Below are 20,058 nucleotides of genomic sequence, written 5' to 3' on the forward strand. Positions count from 1 at the left end.
CAAATTTCGCCATCTGTGGATAGATGTCATCCACATACGAACACACATCTGGGTCAACTCTCTCCAAGAGAGATACAATGCGGGCGGCAAACACTCCCGGACTATTTTTATAGCCCATTGCCAGGCGTTTAAATTGGCGCTGTTTGCTGCCACGGGTAAAACTGGTCCATTGGGAACTTAGACCATCCAAATTGTGGGCAAAAAAAATGTTGGATATGTCAAGTGTGGTTTTAAACCATTTACGCACAAGACTATCCACAAGAGCAGAGCCGTGGGTATTCTGTACTGCACAGGTAAGGCAATGCGAGTTTAAATGTCGGTAATCCAATACCAAATGGTACGAACCGTCAGGCTTGGTCACAGTAATAAGTGGGTTATTCATTGGTGACACACAAGTTTCAAATACACCTTGATATTCCAATTGTTCAAGGATTTCTGCAACTGAAGCCTTAGCTTCACGTCAGATGGGATATGGGGTTGAGGCTGTGGCATAGACCGTAAGGGTATTTCGTGGTGCAGGGAAAATTTATCCCAACCACAGTGTGTACGGTTTAGAGCCTGCGCAAGGGCTTTAGCCCACTCTTTTGCAAAATTCAACGCATGCTCCTTCGAGACTGTGTGCGCAAAACTAGGGAGGATCACCTCCTCCCCTCACGGAGCCGCGAGAACAAAAGGTGGGGGTCAGCCTCCGGTAACAAAATGTCATAAGTAGTCGTAAGATTTTCCAAAAATACCCTTTTCATTGTACGTTGTATGTCACCTTCAATTAAAAGGACTATTTCATAAAGTCTATCAGGGGGAGCTACTCTGGTATCAGCTGTCTCCACAACAACTCATTGGTCAGTCGCTGTCACCTTCAATAGTGGACGCAGGGCCTCTCGCACAATGATAATCTCCGCCGCGCTGTCCAACAACGTCAGCGCCCATGTCTGATTCCGAAGCTGCGTTCTCACTATCTGTGGCATATCTCGCTGTTAAAGCGGCAACTTTCTTTTTGTGAAACTGGGGTCTTTTCTGTGTAGAATCATCCTGCTTGCCTTTTCCGTCTTTCGGGCGGGGTTTGTCGCGACTCCGCTGGCCACCCGACCTCTGCCGCCACCTCCACCACCAGACGATGAGGCCGATGCATCCTGTAAAGAATGAGGAAAGCGTTGATCACGAACCTAAAACCTATCAGGCGACGTAATCGTACTGTGGTTGCGCAAACCATAAACACGCTCAGTAGACGCAGGCACTGGTGATGGGAGATGGGAGTCCTGTTTCTGTTATTGTTTACCATGTTTTTTGTTCTTAGACCAATTTTGCTTTTTGGATTTGGGTTGATCGCCATTCTCATACTTCGACCCTTGGGGTTGCTTTTTCTCTTTAGTAGAAAACGGCTTGACACCTAAACTATTACGGCCAATGGTTTTATAAGCAGCTGTGATAATTCTCGGGAACTGCCAGGGCTTATCAGCATCGGGGACCACGAGCAAAGCATTAGTCACCTGAAAGTTCACTGCATCTCACTTTATATTATAAAGGATGAGCTCGGAAACTACGTCAAATGTGCCGCAGAGTCTCATTCCCAATTCAACCCCAGCCTCAGGTCTGTGTGTCGTCCTGAACATGCTTAAGGACCGTAGGAAGGACAGCCATTGACGGAGTGCTGAAGCACCTCGTGTACACTGTGAGTGTACGTGTGAAACACACCAGATTTTGCGTTCACAGCAGGAAAAGTCACCCAAGAGTAAAAGATCTCATACGGGTACGCTACTTTAGCACTCACAACCATAATAACTGCCATGCCTTCCAAGGAGACGTTATAAGTTTGCAAATGATTGCGTACCACAATGCGACTATGCTGCAGTATGTCAACGTCACCCATTACGACACAGAAATAAAGTGGCACAATTTAAAATCTATGTAGCACAACTGGGTAGTAACTCAAACGGAAACCGTTTCAAAAGATTCAAGCTTGAATAAACCTATGTAACTATAGGTAGGTTTGTCCGACACTACTATTATCCGGAAACAATAGTAAAGGGGTTATGGACTGATAGAAGTACTACTCAAGTGTTATGTAATAAGACCGCCATTGTTGGGCACCATGTAGCAGGGAATCTGCTCCTCCACAGAACTGTGCATAGAGACTTGGAACCTCAGTGAATTAGGGTGTGCCAAAACTCACCTTAGTAGCCAAAATCCCCTACCAGACTAACAGTGTCTCATTGATTCTTCCATACCCCCAATGATTAGACAACCCAGAACATGGAACTTAGAATACCTCAGGCGTGTGGAACACATGAGCACTCTTTTGTTATACACTCATATCAGTCCAAAACGAGGAGTAAATGAAGACACGTGCAAGTTTGAAATATTTATTTCTAATGTCGTGTTCTCAGGCGCAGTATCTTAGCTAATACAAGCAGACATATTATAAGCAACAAGATTATCAGCATAGTTACTATTCCTTAAAATACAAAGGGAGAAAGCATGTTAAAATGCTAAATGGAAATATACTCTATTTCACCTAGATTTCACGCTCCCTTGCTATTAGGTTATTTTATATCTACAGAAGGTCTCTTGGGATTACAAGGCGGGCCCGATACCTCTGGTCCTAGTAGAAATGGATTACATCATTTTCTACACCAGCTCTCTGCTTGCGAATTAAGCATGGGCAACATTTGCGAATACGCGATCTGCGAATTTGCGGATTTGCAAATTCGCGGTCTGCAAAATTCACGAATTTGTGCGAATTTGCAGATTTTTTTATTTTTGCGTGATTGCGGGGCTCTTTGCATGTTCGCGGGGCGATTTGTGTGTTCGCGCGGCGCTTTGCGTGTTCTCTGGGTTTTTTGTGCGAGACCGCGATGCGCCCTCTGGTTCATCACTGCCACCCTCTCGTTTTTTGTGCCCTTCTGCCCTCTGTACCAATCATTTTTGTGCCTTTCTGCCCTCCGCACCACTTGTGTTTGTGCCCTTTTGCCCTCTGCCCCACTCGTTGTTGTGCTCTTCTGCCCTCTGCCCAACTTGTTTTTGTGGTCTTCTGCCTTCTGCCCCACTCGTTTCTGCCCTCTGTCCCACTCAGTTTTGTTCTCTTCTGCTCTTTGCCCGACTCGTTTTTGTGCCCTTCTGCCCTCTGCCCCACTCGTTTTTTGTGCCCTTCTTCCCTTTGCCCCACTTTTTTGTGCCTTTCTGCCCAACTCGTTTTTGTTCCCTTCTGCCCTCTGGCCCACTTATTGTTGTGCCCTTTCTGCCCTCTGCCCCACTCGTTTTTGTGCAATTCTGCCCTCTGTCCCAATCTTTTTTGTGCCCTTCTGCCTTCTGCCCCACTCTTTTTTGTGCCCTTCTGCCCCCTGCCCCACTCGTTTTTGTGCCATTCTGCCCTCTGTCCCACTCGTTGTTGTGCCCTTCTGCCCTCTGCCCCACTCGTTGTTGTGCCCTTCTGCCCTCTGGCCCACTCGTTGTTGTGCCCTTTCTGCCCTCTGCCCCACTCGGTTTTGTGCTATTCTGCCCTCTGCCCCACTCATTTTTGTGCCATTCTGCCCTCTGCCCCACTCGTTGTTGTGCCCTTCTGCCGTCTGCCCCACTCGTTTTTGTGCCATTCTGCCCTCTGCCCCACTTGTTGTTGTGCCCTTCTGCCCTCTGCCCCATTCGTTGTTGTGCCCTTCTGCCCTCTGCCCCACTCGTTTTCGTGCCATTTTGCCCTCTGCCCCACTCCTTGTTGTGCCCTTCTGCCCTCTGCCCCACTTGTTTTTGTGCCATTCTGCCCTCTGCCCAACTCGTTGTTGTGCCCTTCTGCCCTCTGCCCCACTCGTTTTTGTGCCATTCTGCCCTCTCTCCCACTCTTTTTGTGCCCTTCTGCCCTCTGCCCCACTCGTTTTTGTGCCATTCTGCCCTCTGCCCCACTCATTGTTGTGCCTTTGTGCCCCTTGCCCCACTCATTCTTGTGCCCTTCTGCCCTCTGCCCCACTCGTTTTTGTGCCCTTCTGCCCTCTTCCCCACTCATTTTTGTGCCATTCTGCCCTCTGCCACACTCATTGTTGTGCCCTTCTGCCCTCTGCCCCACTTGTTTTTGTGCCCTTCTGCCCTCTGCCACACTCGTTGTTGTGCCCTTCTGCCCTCTGCCCCACTCGTTGTTGTGCCCTTCTGCCCTCTGCCACACTCGTTTTTGTGCCCTTCTGCCCTCTGCCACACTCGTTGTTGTGCCCTTCTGCCCTCTGCCCCACTCGTTTTTGTGCCATTCTGCCCTCTGTCCCATTCTTTTTTGTGCCCTTCTGTCCTCTGCCCCACTCGTTTTTGTGCCATTCTGCCCTCTGCCCCACTCGTTGTTGTGCCCTTCTGCCCCTTGCCCCACTCGTTCTTGTGCCCTTCTGCCCTCTGCCCCACTCGTTGTTGTGCCCTTCTGCCCTCTGCCACACTCCTTGTTGTGCCCTTCTGCCCTCTGCCCCACTCCTATTTTATTTTAGAATGACGCCGGCAAGCTTCCAGCGCCATTGTAAAATAGTTACTAAGTTAGCTTCATCAGGAAGCACTAATAGATAAAATAAAGCAGGTGCTCGAGTTGAAGCTCGAATTCAGTTAAACTCGAGCACCTACTTCATTTTATCTATTAGTGCTTCCTGTTCAAGCTAACTTAGTAACTATTTTAGAATGGCGCTAGCAGCTTGCCGGCGCCATTCTGAAATAGTTACAAGCTTAAAGCTTGAACTTTTGCCCCCGGATCCGTTCCGCTCGCGGATTTGTGAATTTTCTGCAAATTTGCGGGAATTCGCGAATCGCGAATTTGCCGAAAATCCGCAAAATCCGCGAGCGGAACGGATTTTGCGCCCATGCTTAATGCGAATGTTCTCCAAACTGTGTTTGAGCATGCCTGCGCAGACATTATTAAATGCGCCAAAATCAGAGGTGGCCACAGCTGCATATATGTTATGTCTAGAATGTGCGTTGATCGGACCGAACAACAACCACTGTGTTAAGGGGGGCGTGGCTTGGGCGCCGTTGGTGGAGGTTGCCCGAGCACTCGGCTCCGCGATCGAGCCGCCATTAATCCTGATCCCCGGGAGATACGGGCACCCCGACCCCCAGATCGTTGAGTGCTGCGGGTGCTGAACCGGGGGGCGACTTTGGAGTCCTGCAGCGAGTCCCGATCGAGGTGAACGAGAGCCCACGGGGCGAGCGGCGCGGAGCTCAAGATGGCGCCCGCTCCATCTCCGTGGTCCTGAAGCGGCCCGTGGACCCAGGGGGACCGGCGACTCCGGCGACACCTTCTTCTTCCTTCCCCTTTTGGAGGAACAACGCCAATGCCGACTGCTTGAGTAGCTGGCGACCCCGGTGAACTTTCCAAGCGGATATCCATCGAGACCGCCGCTCAGCGGAACCCTGAACACGCCGCGAAGCCGCAGAGGGAAGGGAGCGGCCCGACACGTCGTCCTACTCAAGACGACACCGACCGCCACCATCTTGGTCCTTGGAATCGGCAGCGTGTGCGCCCACTTGAACCACACTGGCAGAGTTCTGAGCCCTGACCGGATCCCGGGTAGCAGCGAGAGTGGCTGGACGGAGCTCGGCCTAGTCACAGTATCCAAGTAGGCCCAACCTGGCGGTCAGAAAGGCCTGCAATTGGTGATGAAGGTGACGGTGTCTCGAGGAGATCGAAGACCCCGGCTGTGCACTACTACCTGATAGTGACCCTTCTCCCTCCCCCCTTCCACCCTTTTGCTTCCAGGGGGAAGTGCTGTCGGCCTTCGCCCGGCCCATTGCCACTGCGGCCTGGCAGGGGAGACGGTTCGTTTGGTGCCCACGCCACGTGGCATTAACGACGGACGCCATTGCTGCCTGATCCCGGCGACCTCGCCGAGCCTGCGAAGACCCACTGGCAGTTATCACTGACTTCCTATACTCTCTGCGGTCGGGTGAACCCGCTTGGGCGAGCACCCAGTTCTGTGCACCTGGCTTACGAGCAGTCGTGATATCTCCAGCCACCACACCGGAGACCGATTGGCGGCCCGCAGCGGCACGGGTCTTTGACTGGGCGACCTCCGGATCCACCGCCATGGTGAAGCCGAAGAGTACTAAGGGTGGCACTCAGGCCGCATTGGACGTCGAGGCGCCTGATAAAGAAGATCGGTTGGATCCGGAGATGTCGGGGAGTCCACACCTCCAGCAACAACTCGACAGGATCCTGGCGGCGATCGCTGATACACGGTCGGCCCTCCAACAGGACATTGCCCAGGTTGCAACGAGCCTGGGCCTGCTCAGGGCGGACCACGGTAAGCTATCAGACAGAGTCAAGGAAGTGGAGAGCTCGGTGGGAATATTGGAACCTGCGCAAAAAACTTTAGCTGCCGCCATGAAGGACGCTTTGACCCGCATAGATGCTCTGGAGAGAAGAGCAGAGGACGCGGAAGGGCGCAATAGAAGGAACAACATCCGTGTGGTGGGCCTGCTGGAAAAAATCGAAGGTGGTGACATGGTGGCCTACTTGGAGGACTGGCTCAGGTCTGTGGTGGCACCTGAGGGGCTTTCCTCCTTTTACACCCTAGAACGGTCGCACAGGGTGCCATCTAGGCCGCCGCAACTGGGCCGATCCCCACGTCCGGTGGTGGCGCGGCTACTACATTTCCGCGACAGAGATTTGCTCCTCAATGCCGCCAGACAAAATGGACCATACCAGGTGGCAAATAGTAGGGTGAACATTTTTCCAGACTGCACTTATGAGACCCAGCGGAGGCGAGCCTCCTTCTTAGCGATCAAACGAGAACTGAGAAGTGAGAGCATCCAATATTCTTTGCTATTTCTGGCGAGGCTCCGCATCATCCTGGATGGCACGACCAAATTCTTCGATACCCCGGATGACGCGTGCAGTTGGCTTGAACTGTACAGAGCTGGCAAGGATGGCCCTGGGTCCTCCTTCTCGACTACCTCGGAGGTAGGCCTACAGCGGAGTTCTAAGAGGATCCGGACTCGCCGAGGCAGACTTGGCCGACCCTCGACAGTGGAGACTACAGCGGAACGGCGGGGGGTGCTGGAGATGGTATCCAGTATGTCAGGCTCCCAAGGCGGACCTATAATTGAAGACTCGGAGCCGGGCGGAGGTGGGGGCCACACGGACACGGAGGACTCTGAGACTGATAGTGTGACCCTCCCTGTGATAACCCCAGAGACAGCAGAGGGCCTGCTTGATGGCCAAGGGTGATCTCGGGTGAGCCGGTTTCAACGGAGGGGTAGGCGGTGGGGGGGATGAGTCTTTGTGGGAACTGTTGGGTGACTGGAAGTGAGGTGGGTTGGGGGCAAGCCCATTTTCAGCCCTCATAACTCAGGGATCGATCGCACTTCGGTAGCTTTGAGGTGCGGAGACCCCCTATCGACGCTCGACCCCCACTTTGCCCTTAAGGCACACCTGCGGTGGCTACCGTCAGGATAGTTTTAGGTTCTTTTGTGGGTGCAGTTTGGATGGGAACTAGATGGCACTATTTGGGACCTGTTCTGGGGAGGGTGGGGGGGATGTGCTCAGGAGTTGTTTTGTTATTGTTGTGGGGGAGGCACGCCATCGGTGCGCGGCATTCACTGTGTTTACCTGTACTTGAGCATTGCTGGGGGAGACTTGGAGGGGTACCATGGAACAATGGCTGATCTATCCACTTTGAAGTGCATAACCTGGAATGTGCGCGGGCTGCATTCCATGTCCAGGCGACATAAGGTCCTCGCTTACCTGGTGCGTAGGGGAGTACAGATTGCAGAGGCAGAGGGATTAGCGTTGCAGCGTAGGTGGAGAGGGCAGTTATACAACACCACATACTCAGCTTATGCTAGGGGCGCGTTGATCTGGGTGCGGGCCGGGGTTCCCCTGCAGGTAACTAAACACACTGTGGATCCGGAGGGGAGGTTTGTGGCCATAGCTGGAAAACTAAGGGGGAAAGGATCTGAACATATGCAGCATTTATGCGCCTAACGTGGACCAGCTGGCCTTTTTTGCGGCGCTGTCGGGCTCTCTGGCCCACTATTTATTGGGGCCTCTTTTGATTGGGGGGATTTCAACTCGGTGGTGGGCATTGATCTCGACAGATCTCACCCTCCCCTTCCGGACTCACCAACCCACCGGGTAGCCAAGGGTACACTGGAATGGCAGACTAAATGGGGACTGACGAACATCTGGCGAGCCCAGCACCCGCATGCCCGAGACTACTCCCACTTCTCCGGCATGCACGAACTGCATGTGCGGTTGGATGCGTTCTTGGGATCGGCGGGGCAAGTTTCCACGGCCGCGAAGTCTGAGTATTTAGCGAGGACTATCTCCGACCACAACCCTCTACTGGCCGACTTTGGGTGGCTCCCGGGTACCCCCTGTGTTCTGACTTGGAAGCTACACCCCGAGATACTAGAAGATCTGGTGTTCCGGAGTGAACTGGAAGACAGAATCGCCGCATACTTTGCGGAAAACGTGCAAGGGCCACGGTATGGGATGCATTTAAAGTGGTAATTAGGGGCTATTGCATAACGAAGAAGGTGGGGATGCGACGGGTCCTTCTGGAAGACCTTAGTAAAGCAGATCGGGAACTCCGCGAGATGGAGCTCCTCCGTCCCGGCCGCCCGGAGCTTCAACAACAGACTGCGGCGGCAAAGGAAGCTGTAGCTGTTGAAGTTGAAAGGCTACATAGTTTCGACTACAAGGCTTATCTGACCAGGTCGCTCGGTGAGGGTTATCAATCGGGAGCGCTATTGGCTTGGCTAGCTAACCCTACGAGGCGCACCTCTCCAACGGTAGCTATGTGGGATGCGGAGGGCATAGAGATTTATACCCAACCCTAAATGCTTAGTTGTTTTCTGAGCTACTATGAAGAATTGTACCGAAGTAGGATGCCACCGGACACTTCCCCCATTGATGACTTCTTACAGGATTTACCTATCCCCGCCCTGGAGCCTGAACAGGCGAAGGAACTGGGGAGAGACGTGGAGCTGGGGGAGAGCTGCAGCGCCATAAAAAAGATGGCACGGAACAAAACCCCAGGCCTAGATGGACTTCCAGTGGAGTTCTACTCCACTTACATTGACCTCCTGGCCCCAAGGCTTTTGATAGTCTACAGGGAGGCGAAGCGTCTGGGGCGCCTTCCGGGTTCAATGCGTGAGGCCCTGGTAGTCCCCCTGCTCAAACCCGATAAGGAGAGCAACAACCCGGCGTCTTACAGGCCGCTCTCGATGCTTACGGTTGATTATAAGATTATAAGCAGCATCCTGGCCTCGAGATTGTTGGGTCATATGGGCTCCCTAGTGCATAAAGACCAGGCGGGTTTCATCCCCAAGCGTAATACTACGATGAACATCCGTCGTTTGCTCCGCCTGCTGGAGGAGGACCACGACGAGGCCCCCCAACCCATGATCCTCTCAATTGACCTGGAGAAGGCTTTTGACAGTTTAGAGTGGTAATACCTCCGTAGAGTGCTTGGTTGCTTTGGGCTGAAGGAGGGGTTCCTGCGCTGGACTGCGGTGCTATATGCCTCGGCGATGGCTAGGGTAAGATCAGGCCCGCTGATTTCCCAACAGTACCCAGTGGAGCGAGGTACGAGGCAGGGCTGCTCACTATCCCCGCTGCTCTTTGCGCTCGCGGTGGAACCCCTGGCACTGTCGATTCACACCGGGGTCTATTATAGAGGATTGCGGACCTTGTCAGGGCGACAGTACATTTCCCTCTACGTTGACGACCTGTCGCTTTTCCTAGAGGATGCTGGAGAGGCCTTGGCCGGTGCCGACACAGTACTCACTGCTTTCGGTGGGATATCGGGCCTCAGGGTGAACTGGGCGAAAACTTGCTTGTTCCCGGTTCGTGGGGGTGAGCCCCAACCCGACACTCCTAGGGCGATCAGATGGGCGCCTAGCTGTCTCAAATATCTGGGGGTTTACGTCTATCACAGCCCTGCTGACATCCTAGAGGGCAACATTTCCCGATGCGTCCGGGCACTAAAGGGTAGCATGTCCTTCTGGGCCACCCTGCCGCTATCGGTGGCAGGACGTATAGCACTGCTGAAGATGGTGGCGCTTCCTCGGCTACTATGTTACTTCAGGACGCTTCCGGTCTGGATCCCACCGGCCGTCTTCCGTAACTTGAGCTCACTGCTCGTGGCATTCCTTTGGGGATCGGGCCGCAGCAGAGTTGCGCTTAAGACCCTAATGAGACCTAAAGCGGAGGGGGGGGTTAGCTGTACCCGACTTTGAAACATATTACTTGGCCGCCCAACTGCAGACCTACACCCAGGAGATAGCACGGGAGTTCCGAGGCCCAGAGGAGGAGCGGGGGCTGGGTATACCCAGACACGTTCTATCCTATATTGCACTGCAACAGAGGCTGGCTCTAAGGGACCTCACACAGGAGGAACGCACTATTAGATCGTGCTGGAACCGGGTGCAGCGCAAGTCAGGAATGAAACACCCCTACGCCCCAGAAATCCCACTTGGGATACTCACTGCATTACCACATGGTGGCGATTGGTCACAACTACGGGTTTGGGAGGACGCGGGCATACAGATCATAGGTGACCTCTATGAGGATGGAGTGCTGCTGCCTTTCCATGCGCTCCTGGACCGCTTTGACATCCCCCGGGGCGACTTCTTGCTCCATGCGGCGGTCACGAGGGCACTCCAGGCGCACTGGCAGAATGGTTTTGAGGAACCACAGTCGTCAGCGGCGTGTCAATATGTCATGATGGCGGCGGGAACGATCAAAGCTGTAACGTGCTTGTACTCCAGGATGGTCAAAGAGCGGTTACCTCCATTGGACGCACTCAGAACCCGGTGGGAGCCAGACATAGGGAGGGACATCCCGGAGACCAAGTGGGCCCAGCTGTTGCGCCGGGCCTGGAAGAGCAGCGTAACGCTCGGTTCCAATTGGTCCACTTTTACGTATTGCACCGCGCCTACCTGACCCCGGAGAAGATACAAAAATACTTTGCCTCTGACACGGCGGCTTGCCCAAGATGCCGGACGATTGGGGCTGACCTTATGCACATGCTATGGTCCTGCTCCGCTTTGTCCTCATATTGGACGTTGATAGGGGACACCCTTAACAGGGTTACAGAGCGGTCCCTACAATTTGACATTGCGGTGGGGATCTTGCACTGGTTTCCTCATACCCCCAAAAACAAAGTTACCAGTACATTTATTGACATGGGGCTACTCCTGGCGAAACGAGAAATAACTCAACACTGGAAGGCATGAGTTGGTCCAACGGGCACTAAATGGCGCAATGAATTTCTTAAATGGGCTGAGGGAGAGAGCACCTTGCGGTATCAGCTAGTGAGGCGGCAGCAGAATGAGAAGACGCTAGAATCAGCACAGGCATGGGAGACATTGGTGCAGGCCCTGCTCGATCACAACAGACCCAGTGACACCGATAGTGATGCCGATGGGCAGCCTACGTCTCCGTAGTGCAATACAGGCACGGTATTCCCGTCAGGATGCGTAAGGTCTCCTACCACACGCTCTTTGCACATCTACCAGGACACCGATGGTGGGGGTGGGGGTGGGGGGAGGGGGACAGAGGGAGGAGGGAGCATCATAAGCTTCCTAATGCACTGTTTGATTATTGCACTAGATGATTGGACATTAGACCTCTGGGAGAGTTTTGTTTAGTTGGAAAGGGGGGGGAGGGAGTTTTTCTTTCTTTTAGAAAAGCAGAAGTGAAACTTTAATTTATAAATGGTCATAGTTAGAAGGCCGCTGGACCCGCATGCATCGTTTCAGCATAAAATGCCGCCCGACCTCTGGGTTGTGGGCTAAATGGCCGTGTATCAATGTTACTTCACCGTGGTTGTTACCATCACCGATTGCCTTATCGCTGACCAATGTGTAACTATAACTAATTCCTGCAATAAAAATATATTTACAAAAAAAAAAAACAACCACTGTGTTAAAATAACCTTGAAGGCCTCGGCACTCACTGTTCAGACAAGCTTACCAAGCCAAGCTGCTAGTATAGATAAACATATTATTATCGTGTGAAGCAAAACAGTCCTCTAGACTCTAAACATTTATAATAATGTGTGCCATGTGCAATGGCAGCAGAAAGGAAAAATGGTGTTTAAACTTCTAACAAGCTCATGCTAACGTAACACAGTGTAAATGCAAGGCTCAACTCCATGACACCTGTGCCATGGTTCTGGTTGGAATCAGCTGCTGCTGACTCGCCTCACTGAAATTGGAGTTGAGGGATCGGCTCATGAGTGGTTATGCTCATTTCTGAGGGACAGAAGTTTTTAAGTACACTGCCCCCCGTTTTAATCTTCTACCCGATGGATAAGGCAAGGGGTTCCACAGGGCTCGAGTCTGAGCCCGACGTTAATCAATCTGTATATGGAACCCCTGGCACGAATTGTGGAATCATACGGAGTGGACATTGTCACTTATGCCAATGATATCCAATTGGTGATTACCTTAGCCCAAGGCCAGGCCGAGGCGGCAGCCAAATTTTCTACCTGTCATACGGCTGTTGCCAGCTGGATGAATAATAACTGCCTGCGCCTTAACGGGAATAAGACCGAATTATTGGTGATCGGAAGAGCATCTTCTATTTGGTCATCGGCCTGGTGGCCGTCTGAGCTGGGGCCTACACCCTCCCCCTCAGGGACAGTGAAGAATTTGGGGGTCCTTTTGAACACTAGCCTCTCCTTTGGACAGCACATTGGCAGGCTGTCAGGCAAATGCTATGGCATTCTGAAAACCATACGCAAAGTGCTTGACCTTCTTCCCATTAATACTAGGAAAACTTTGATACATACCCTATTACCCCCCATCTTGACTATAGGAATTCCTTGTTCATTGGTCTGAACAAGAATGGGATACAACAGCTGCAATGTGTGCAAAATGCGGCAGCCCGACTGGTCCTGAACTTGCCCAGAAGAACATCAGGGAAGCAGGCCTTAGCAACTCTTCATTGGCTCCCCATACGGGAACGCATCTTGTTCAAGGCGTTGTGAATTACGCACTGCATTGCTCAAGGTAAAGGCCCTATTTATCTTCAAAAGCTTGACTATTCACTACCCCAAACATAATCTGAGATCTATGGGAAGCATGCTATTTCGGCTGCCCCGCATCCATAAAGCGCGAATGGGAGGTCGCTTATTTAGGTACCTTGCTTGTAAACGATGGAATGAACTCCCCATTGAACTCCGTATGGAACCGTCGGAAGCAAGGTTCCGGCTCAAACTTAAAACACACATCTTCCCCCGAGCCTAATCCCTGTCGTAGAGTCTCTCTATCCTCTTACTGCGATGATTGTTGGTAGGCATGCTCACTTAGTGAACTGTATCCATAGCGGGGGGACACACTGATATAGTGTAAACAGGCGCTTTATAAATTATTTTATTATTATTATTAATATTATTATTATTATTATTATTATTATTATTATTATTATTATTATTATAATCATGGTGTCTGCAGCATGTACTAGAAAGCACAGAGCAACGCTTGCCTCGTCTTTCTTTTAAATAGTGTAACTTGTGGATTTTCAATGTTAACAGTGCATACAATTCAGCAAACTTGCATACATAACCCTTTGTATGCCTCTGCATGGGCACTGTAGATGATTGTTTTAAGGCTGCTGACCTTTCTGAATGAGGCAAAGCAGCTCATACAGTCATGTGTTTAAGACCCTAACAGTGTCAAAATTGTACCAGGTGTCTTTGGTGCAGCTCTTTGTTGGAGAACACAGATTATGGAGGCATAAATGTGCACAATGATGAGTCTTACCACAATCCTGATATCTGAGTTTCAGAAAGCAAAATTCTGCACCCCACTCACTAAAGGAAGATGACATAATGATAGTGCCCTTGACTTAGATGAAGAGCCAGCTCTGAGTTCAACTATCCATAAATATGAGGTGACCAAGGCTTACAATTTGAGAGTGGAAGTAGTTTGTGGAGGTCCAGGAACATTGTGGATGGTCACAATGGCAAACTAAGTGATTTGCTATGAAACCCAGTATTTGTAAAGCATGACCAATTACCCAAGGGTGTCAAGGCACTGGGGGCTGTCGAGAAGATTAAGCAAGCTATTGCCCAGGGTCACATGGTGCTGGACTAACTTGCCGCCGGTGCTGGGGATCGACCCGTGAGCCCCTGTGTTCCGGAGTCAACCGCCCTGGCAACTGTGCCACACCTCTTCCCGCTATTCCCAGCTATGGCCGAAGTAGGTCATTACAGCAGCATCCATCACAGGGAGCTGCTTGGAGCAAGGCCTGCACTAATACTGTTTTAGAAACAGATAGCACCAAAGATTATAAATACAGTGAAATGCAGTGCTTTTTTCAGTTGCTCCAGCAAAAAACAATCATTTGGGGTTGTTTTATCTGACATACTAAGTCTGAAAACGAGAAACTCCAGATATATTTCTAAACAACGCAGGATTCTGCATAGTTGTAGCTTCGTGATTAGATCAGTGAGTGTATGTACTCTGCAGTGTTTCCTTTTCTTTGATCACACCTTTATATGATATTTATTTTTCTTACCTGCACAGTAGAGCAATGCAGTCCCAAAGTCAGAAGAACTACTAGCAGTAGAGAATCCATTTCTGAAAAAGAGAGCAACAGTTTGTTTATTATTTAACCATAATCAAGATTACATGTTTAATGTTTGTTCTGTTGGGCCATTGATGTGCATGGTTACACTAGTCTTAGAATTGAAATACCTATCAATGCCATAGACTTCCACAAGGTGCAACTCCTGACTTCGCACATTATGACATACAAGACATCCTGGTTGTGTCCTTATAAGCACACTACTTAAGTGAGCATGCGTGCTCCTGAGAATGCTCATATCGAATTGTGGTCCCCACGCCCCACTCTGACAATGTGATGAAGTGTTTCCATGCATTATAGCTTTGTCTAGTGTCCTTGAGAACCATGCAAGCCCGGCTTGATTCCTTGAATGCATGCAAACTGGTGAGGTCTTTCTTGCCCCTTGAGTGACTGGTTTATTATTATATAAGTTGACACATATATGGGTATTACAATCTGAAACTGTGCTGGAGGCTCTAGGTCTGATTATTCAAGGGCCAGGGTTTCCAACTCACAAAACACATTTTGTAACCCTTTCTGAATTGCAAATTAGAGCTGATGTCAAGGATGCATCTCCCTTCTATTTGAGAGTCATATAGTATCCCAGATGGCTTTTCTATCTGAAGATATTGTTTTATTGAAAGCAGACCCTGTTCTTTAAAGGGTCAAAGGATTTTTTTTCTGACAAAAAATTGCCAGGCAGAAAATATGAAGACAGGGACAGATGTCTGCTGTCCCTCCCAAGACTTCAGTTCTACATTTGCAGCAAATCACAGACAACACAAAATGCCTCATCTCTTAATTTTCCCAAGGCTTAAAGTTATGTAAACTTCTACCAATATACATTTTAGTGCTCCTGATTAAACCATCTATTTTAAAGGACAAGGGAACCCGCTGGATCGAAACGCCGTCAACATGATATGTGGGCTTAACACTAGTTCACTATTATGTGCCTAAAATGTTCTGTTCCCCACATATGTGAAGCAAATACATTGTAAATACTGCCCTTTTTGCTCCGTTTTTCCTTACATGCCTGAAATACCTTATATGTTTGTATTGTCTTAATGTACGTATCGTATAGCATTGTGGATGCAGGATTGTGTCCCACTGTTTCATTGTTTCCTTCTAAATCAAATTATTTAACTATTGAATAAATTTGCAAGTCCGGCCGGACTTTTTTGGTTATTATAGTGCATATTGTGGCCTATAATTATTATGGTTGTCATTTTCCTTGTCAAGGACCATTGTTTTTCTTGCACCTGATTAAACCATCAGCAGCATCACAAAACACAGCCCAGTTTGCTATTTGAACTTGTTGGTTTGTGAAGAGAGCTTCATAACTCAGAACAAAAGTATCTTTAGGGTGCAGTGGCAGGAGATACGATCTTTAAATTTACCTCACAGCCCCATTCTAAAGCCACTGGTAGGTAGACAAATTATGCCCAACCTAAAATATTTTTATCTTTACTGTATACACCAAATGGTGAGGTTTAGACCTGTGGAAGTGAATGTTTTGCATGAGTCTTGCCATCATGTAAAAGAGGAAATTCCCGTCTTTGAATCCGCACAGGATCCCCTCTGGCGGTCAGTGTTACAGCAACTGCAAAGCTAATTTGTAACACAAACGTTGGAAGTTCAAATGACCGTCCTGCAATATGTTTGTTTCAATGCAACATTCTGGGCCCCGGCTAGTATCTAAAGGGGGCCACAATGTCATGTGTTGAGAGAGACTTTTTGGAACTGTTATAACATATTTCTGGCTTGCATTTCTCATACTCTATGAGCAAAGTATTTATATAACTGTTTACTGTAACTTAGTGATTAAATAACAGGTCTTGAACATTACACCTCCATTTTATATGGAATAATCCAGTTTACCTAAATAAGTGTAGGATGCGCACACATATTTACATTTGTGTTCATTCACAAACGCCAATCAGACTCCTTTCCACCCCTCAAATGGTTAAAGATTTCCTCCAGCATAGGGCCGACACAATACCCCTTCAGGAAGGTAAAGAGCACAGATTATTTTATTTTATTTATTTTTATTTATTTTATTAGCCCGACATTTTTATGGAAATTGAGCGGAAGAGCAATGTTTACCCTGCTGAGGAAAAAATGTGTGAGTTTGCCCACTGAGCTGCATTCTCTCTTTGCAAACTTCACTTCAATTGAGAATTCTACATAGGGGTAGCAGTCACTTGACTTGACATACACCTAGAAACAATATTTATAAATAGTTAAAACTTTTAAAAGTACACTCAAGTAGAGGCCCGACTCTCTGTCCTTACTTTTATGTCTTTCCTTCTGAATAGGGCTCTCTGTGTGCTCTTGGACTAACTATGCACTTGTCTGTAATAAAATGTATCAATTATAATTCAAAGACACCGCTCAAATCACCTCAGAGTATAAATCATAATATTTCATACACAAGTTAGTCTCTCTCAAAAATATTTCCCAAAAGATCTTTTCACACTTTGCTGCATAGTTCACAATCCGTTTTAGTTTAGATTTAGACTTACTGAATCATCTATAAAAGGTCAGACTCTTCAGTGCCTTTCATTGATTACCTTGAGTACTGCTGCTATTATAACATGTTGTTTTTAAAAGTTCTCATTATTGTTGTTGTAATTATTATTAGTATAATTAGTATTGTTATTGCTAACACACTACTACATGACCTGAGTCTCACCAATTACCCTAATCCTCCTCTTGTCGTGCTTCAGGTATGGTATACTTCAGTGGTATAAAGTTCTGATTCATTTTGATCATATTTATTCTCTCCACATTTTGGGGCAAGAGACTGATCCTTCTCACTGTGACAACTGCACCAGTTGCACTGAACACATGCTCAGCAGACATACTGGCTACCGGGCAAGTCAGATAGTTTATTGCCAGCCTTCCAAGCACTGGTCATTGACACCTCCTCCCATACTAATACACCAATGGGTTTTGATCAAATAGTCCTCTATTGGGTCATCCATATAGGCCTGGACCCTCCTCTCAATAGTCATAGGTGCTCCATGTTTCTCGACCTCTTTTGCCGTTGCTCTGCACTGGACATAAGCCTTGCCTTTAGAAACCAATCATATGCAGATTTTGAGGTTGATGCTCCCGATCCTGTTGTTGCTGGTGTTTTTGTTGTTGGTGCTGTGAGCCAACAGCACTGCTCTCAGGCTCTGAATTTGAAGGCAGCACTGCAGAACGTATGCCCTGGAGGGGTGGGCCTCTAATTGCCAGCCATTTGGTTTCTAGGTCACTGGCTTGCTCGGCAATCCACGTCTTGTAGTTTGAAACATCGCTGTCTGAAAAAGGAATGAAAGTGGCCAGTAATTGTTTGTACTGTGGATCAATGATTGTGGCACAGATGTAATGTTTTGATGACACAATAGGGCCGATTACAATGCAGCCTGATAATGCTCTGACCTTTTGGGCCAAATCTCAGTTTACTCTCCAACAGCCTCATTACATTGCTCGTGGTTGGAAACTGAACGGCTGGTCATTCCGGCTGGGTTCTGACAGGCTCAAGGAATATTGTTGGTCCAGTTGGAGGCTGGCCCATAATCCCTAAAGTCGTATTTTCTGCCCTTGGGATTACGAAGCATGCTTTATGGCAGGGTTTCCATGCCAGCCTTTCTGACCTGAAAACCCTGTCTTAAAGTGTGTTCGTGTCATGATCCGCCCATCTCCTCATCAAAAGGGTAGATCAAGAAGAATGTAAAAGCTAAGACACCCTTGCTGGAAGACTTCACTGCGATTTCTAGTGGCAGCGTTGCGGAGGTTCGCCATCTTGGGAATGCAGAAGTAATTCTGTTTTCCGATCGGCGGTTAGCCTTGCAGTTGTTCCTAGAGCGTCTGTATTTCGCGCACGCGCGCAATTCGTGCTGCGCACTTCAACTGAAGAATTTACTGGAGAAGAGTGTTTCCTCACGCTCTCTTTAGAGAAAGTTTTTCTTTTCGATCAGAAATTATCAGACAAGGCTTCCGAACAGAAACTTAAAGGAAAGTAACTGAGTTACGTTTTCACAGAAAATAAATAGCATTTCCTAATGAACATTTTTTCCCTCAGTAACTTCGTGACCAGAAGCATCACGTCGTCGGAGTCAAGAGAAGTTGCCATGAGGAGGAATCGGAGTTTGGGAAGACTTCAGTCAAGAGAAGTTCCCTCAAAGACATTCAAGTAAGCGTAGTAGTTTTGGTTAATTCAAGAGAAGTCTCAAGGCAATGAACTAAAGACGCTAAGGACTCATTCTAGCAAGAAGGCTGAAGAGCGTGTTGCGTCTAGAGCCTTATCAGAGACTTTATGAAGAGAAATATTTGGTAAAGACTTTGAAGCTTCAGAGTATGCAAGAGTAGTAAAGACTATTGTTTTGAAAAGACTTATCTTCAAGAAATTCTCAGGAAAATTTGAGTGTGAGAGAGAGTTCACAGTTCTGAGTTCAAGACTTTGAGTTTCACAGTCCAGAGAGTGTTCGGAGCAACTTTCCTAGTCAAGAAATTCCAATGACCTTTTGAGTGTTCTTCCAGTGAACCAGTAGTAACACTTCAGACATTACATTAAGGAGAGTGGCTGGCTTCCTAGTCTGTATTGGTAAGGCTCAGAGTTCTGGGAATAGAATAGAGCAGAGTAACATTAAATGTTAAGTAGAGAAGGTTAAAAATTTGTCTTTTCCTTTTCAGAGAGTCCATCCAAAAGACTCCCGAGGCAGACCAGTTGAGGAAGAAGTCTCTCTTGTTTTGTCTGTCCACTTCCCCTTTCACCTGCGGGTTAGGAGTAGGGACTGCGTTGTCGAAGCAGTTTCTGTTCTTGGCTTGAAGGGGTCTGAGGAAAGAGCATCTGTTCCTGAGGGAGCCGAACCAGTGTATCCTTTACGGTTCTGACAGATTGAAGTGCCTGCCTCTTTATTGAGGAATCAGGTCCCCTCCCGGACAGAATGACGGAAGGCTTTGACTTGAAGGCTTTAAATGAAGTGTTAGGTATTATGCAGGTGCAGTTAAATAACGCTTTAGAGGAAAATAAGGCCTTAAGGGAGGAAGTTAAAAGATCTAGTCTGGAGACAATGCAGACTCATCAGAGGTTAGAAAGTTTGGTGACGGCAGGGTCTTTACCTAGAACTTCGACACCACAGCAGTCATCCTCATCTGGGATTTCAACTCAAGTAATTCATTCCATCTCCCCAGTCATTCCATTAGCGCCCCCAGAGAGATATGGGGGGATCCGATGAAGGCTCAGATTTTTCTAACACAGTGTTCATTACACTTTCTGTGTCGTCCTGTAATTTTTACTGATGATCAGGCTAAGGTAGCATTCATATTGTCCTATCTGAGGGGAGATGCGGCTGCTTGGTCCATGTCATTGGTCACCAAAAAGGATCCGATCCTAACAAAATATGAGAATTTCAAAGTGGAGTTTGCCCGAATTTTTGATCGACGATCCTGCGCTCAATCTACAGATAATGAACTGTTGGACCTTAAGCAAGGAAATCGAGACTTGGTTGGATATTTGGCTAACTTTAATAAGTTAGTGG

The 20,058-nt window shown here is 48.6% G+C and overlaps 1 protein-coding gene across 2 annotated transcripts in view; it reads right to left on the bottom strand.

Annotated features, from left to right (window-relative positions):
• Positions 1-20,058, bottom strand: part of LOC147709474 (serotriflin-like) — a 356,117-nt gene that overhangs the window by 290,183 nt on the left and 45,876 nt on the right. The window contains exons 1-2 of one of the 2 annotated variants that reach the window (XM_086925497.1): positions 16,442-16,537; positions 14,483-14,544 (exon numbers count right to left, since the gene is read on the bottom strand). In XM_086925497.1, coding sequence (XP_086781623.1) covers positions 14,483-14,542 — 60 coding nt within the window. In that variant the 5' untranslated portion in view covers positions 14,543-14,544; positions 16,442-16,537. Of the gene's footprint in view, positions 1-14,482; positions 14,545-16,441; positions 16,538-20,058 lie in introns of those variants that run through there. The other variant, XM_086925498.1, reaches the window with a different exon arrangement.

Source organism: Lissotriton vulgaris, chromosome 6 (assembly GCF_964263255.1).
Source record: "Lissotriton vulgaris chromosome 6, aLisVul1.2, whole genome shotgun sequence".
Lineage (NCBI taxonomy): Eukaryota > Metazoa > Chordata > Amphibia > Caudata > Salamandridae > Lissotriton > Lissotriton vulgaris.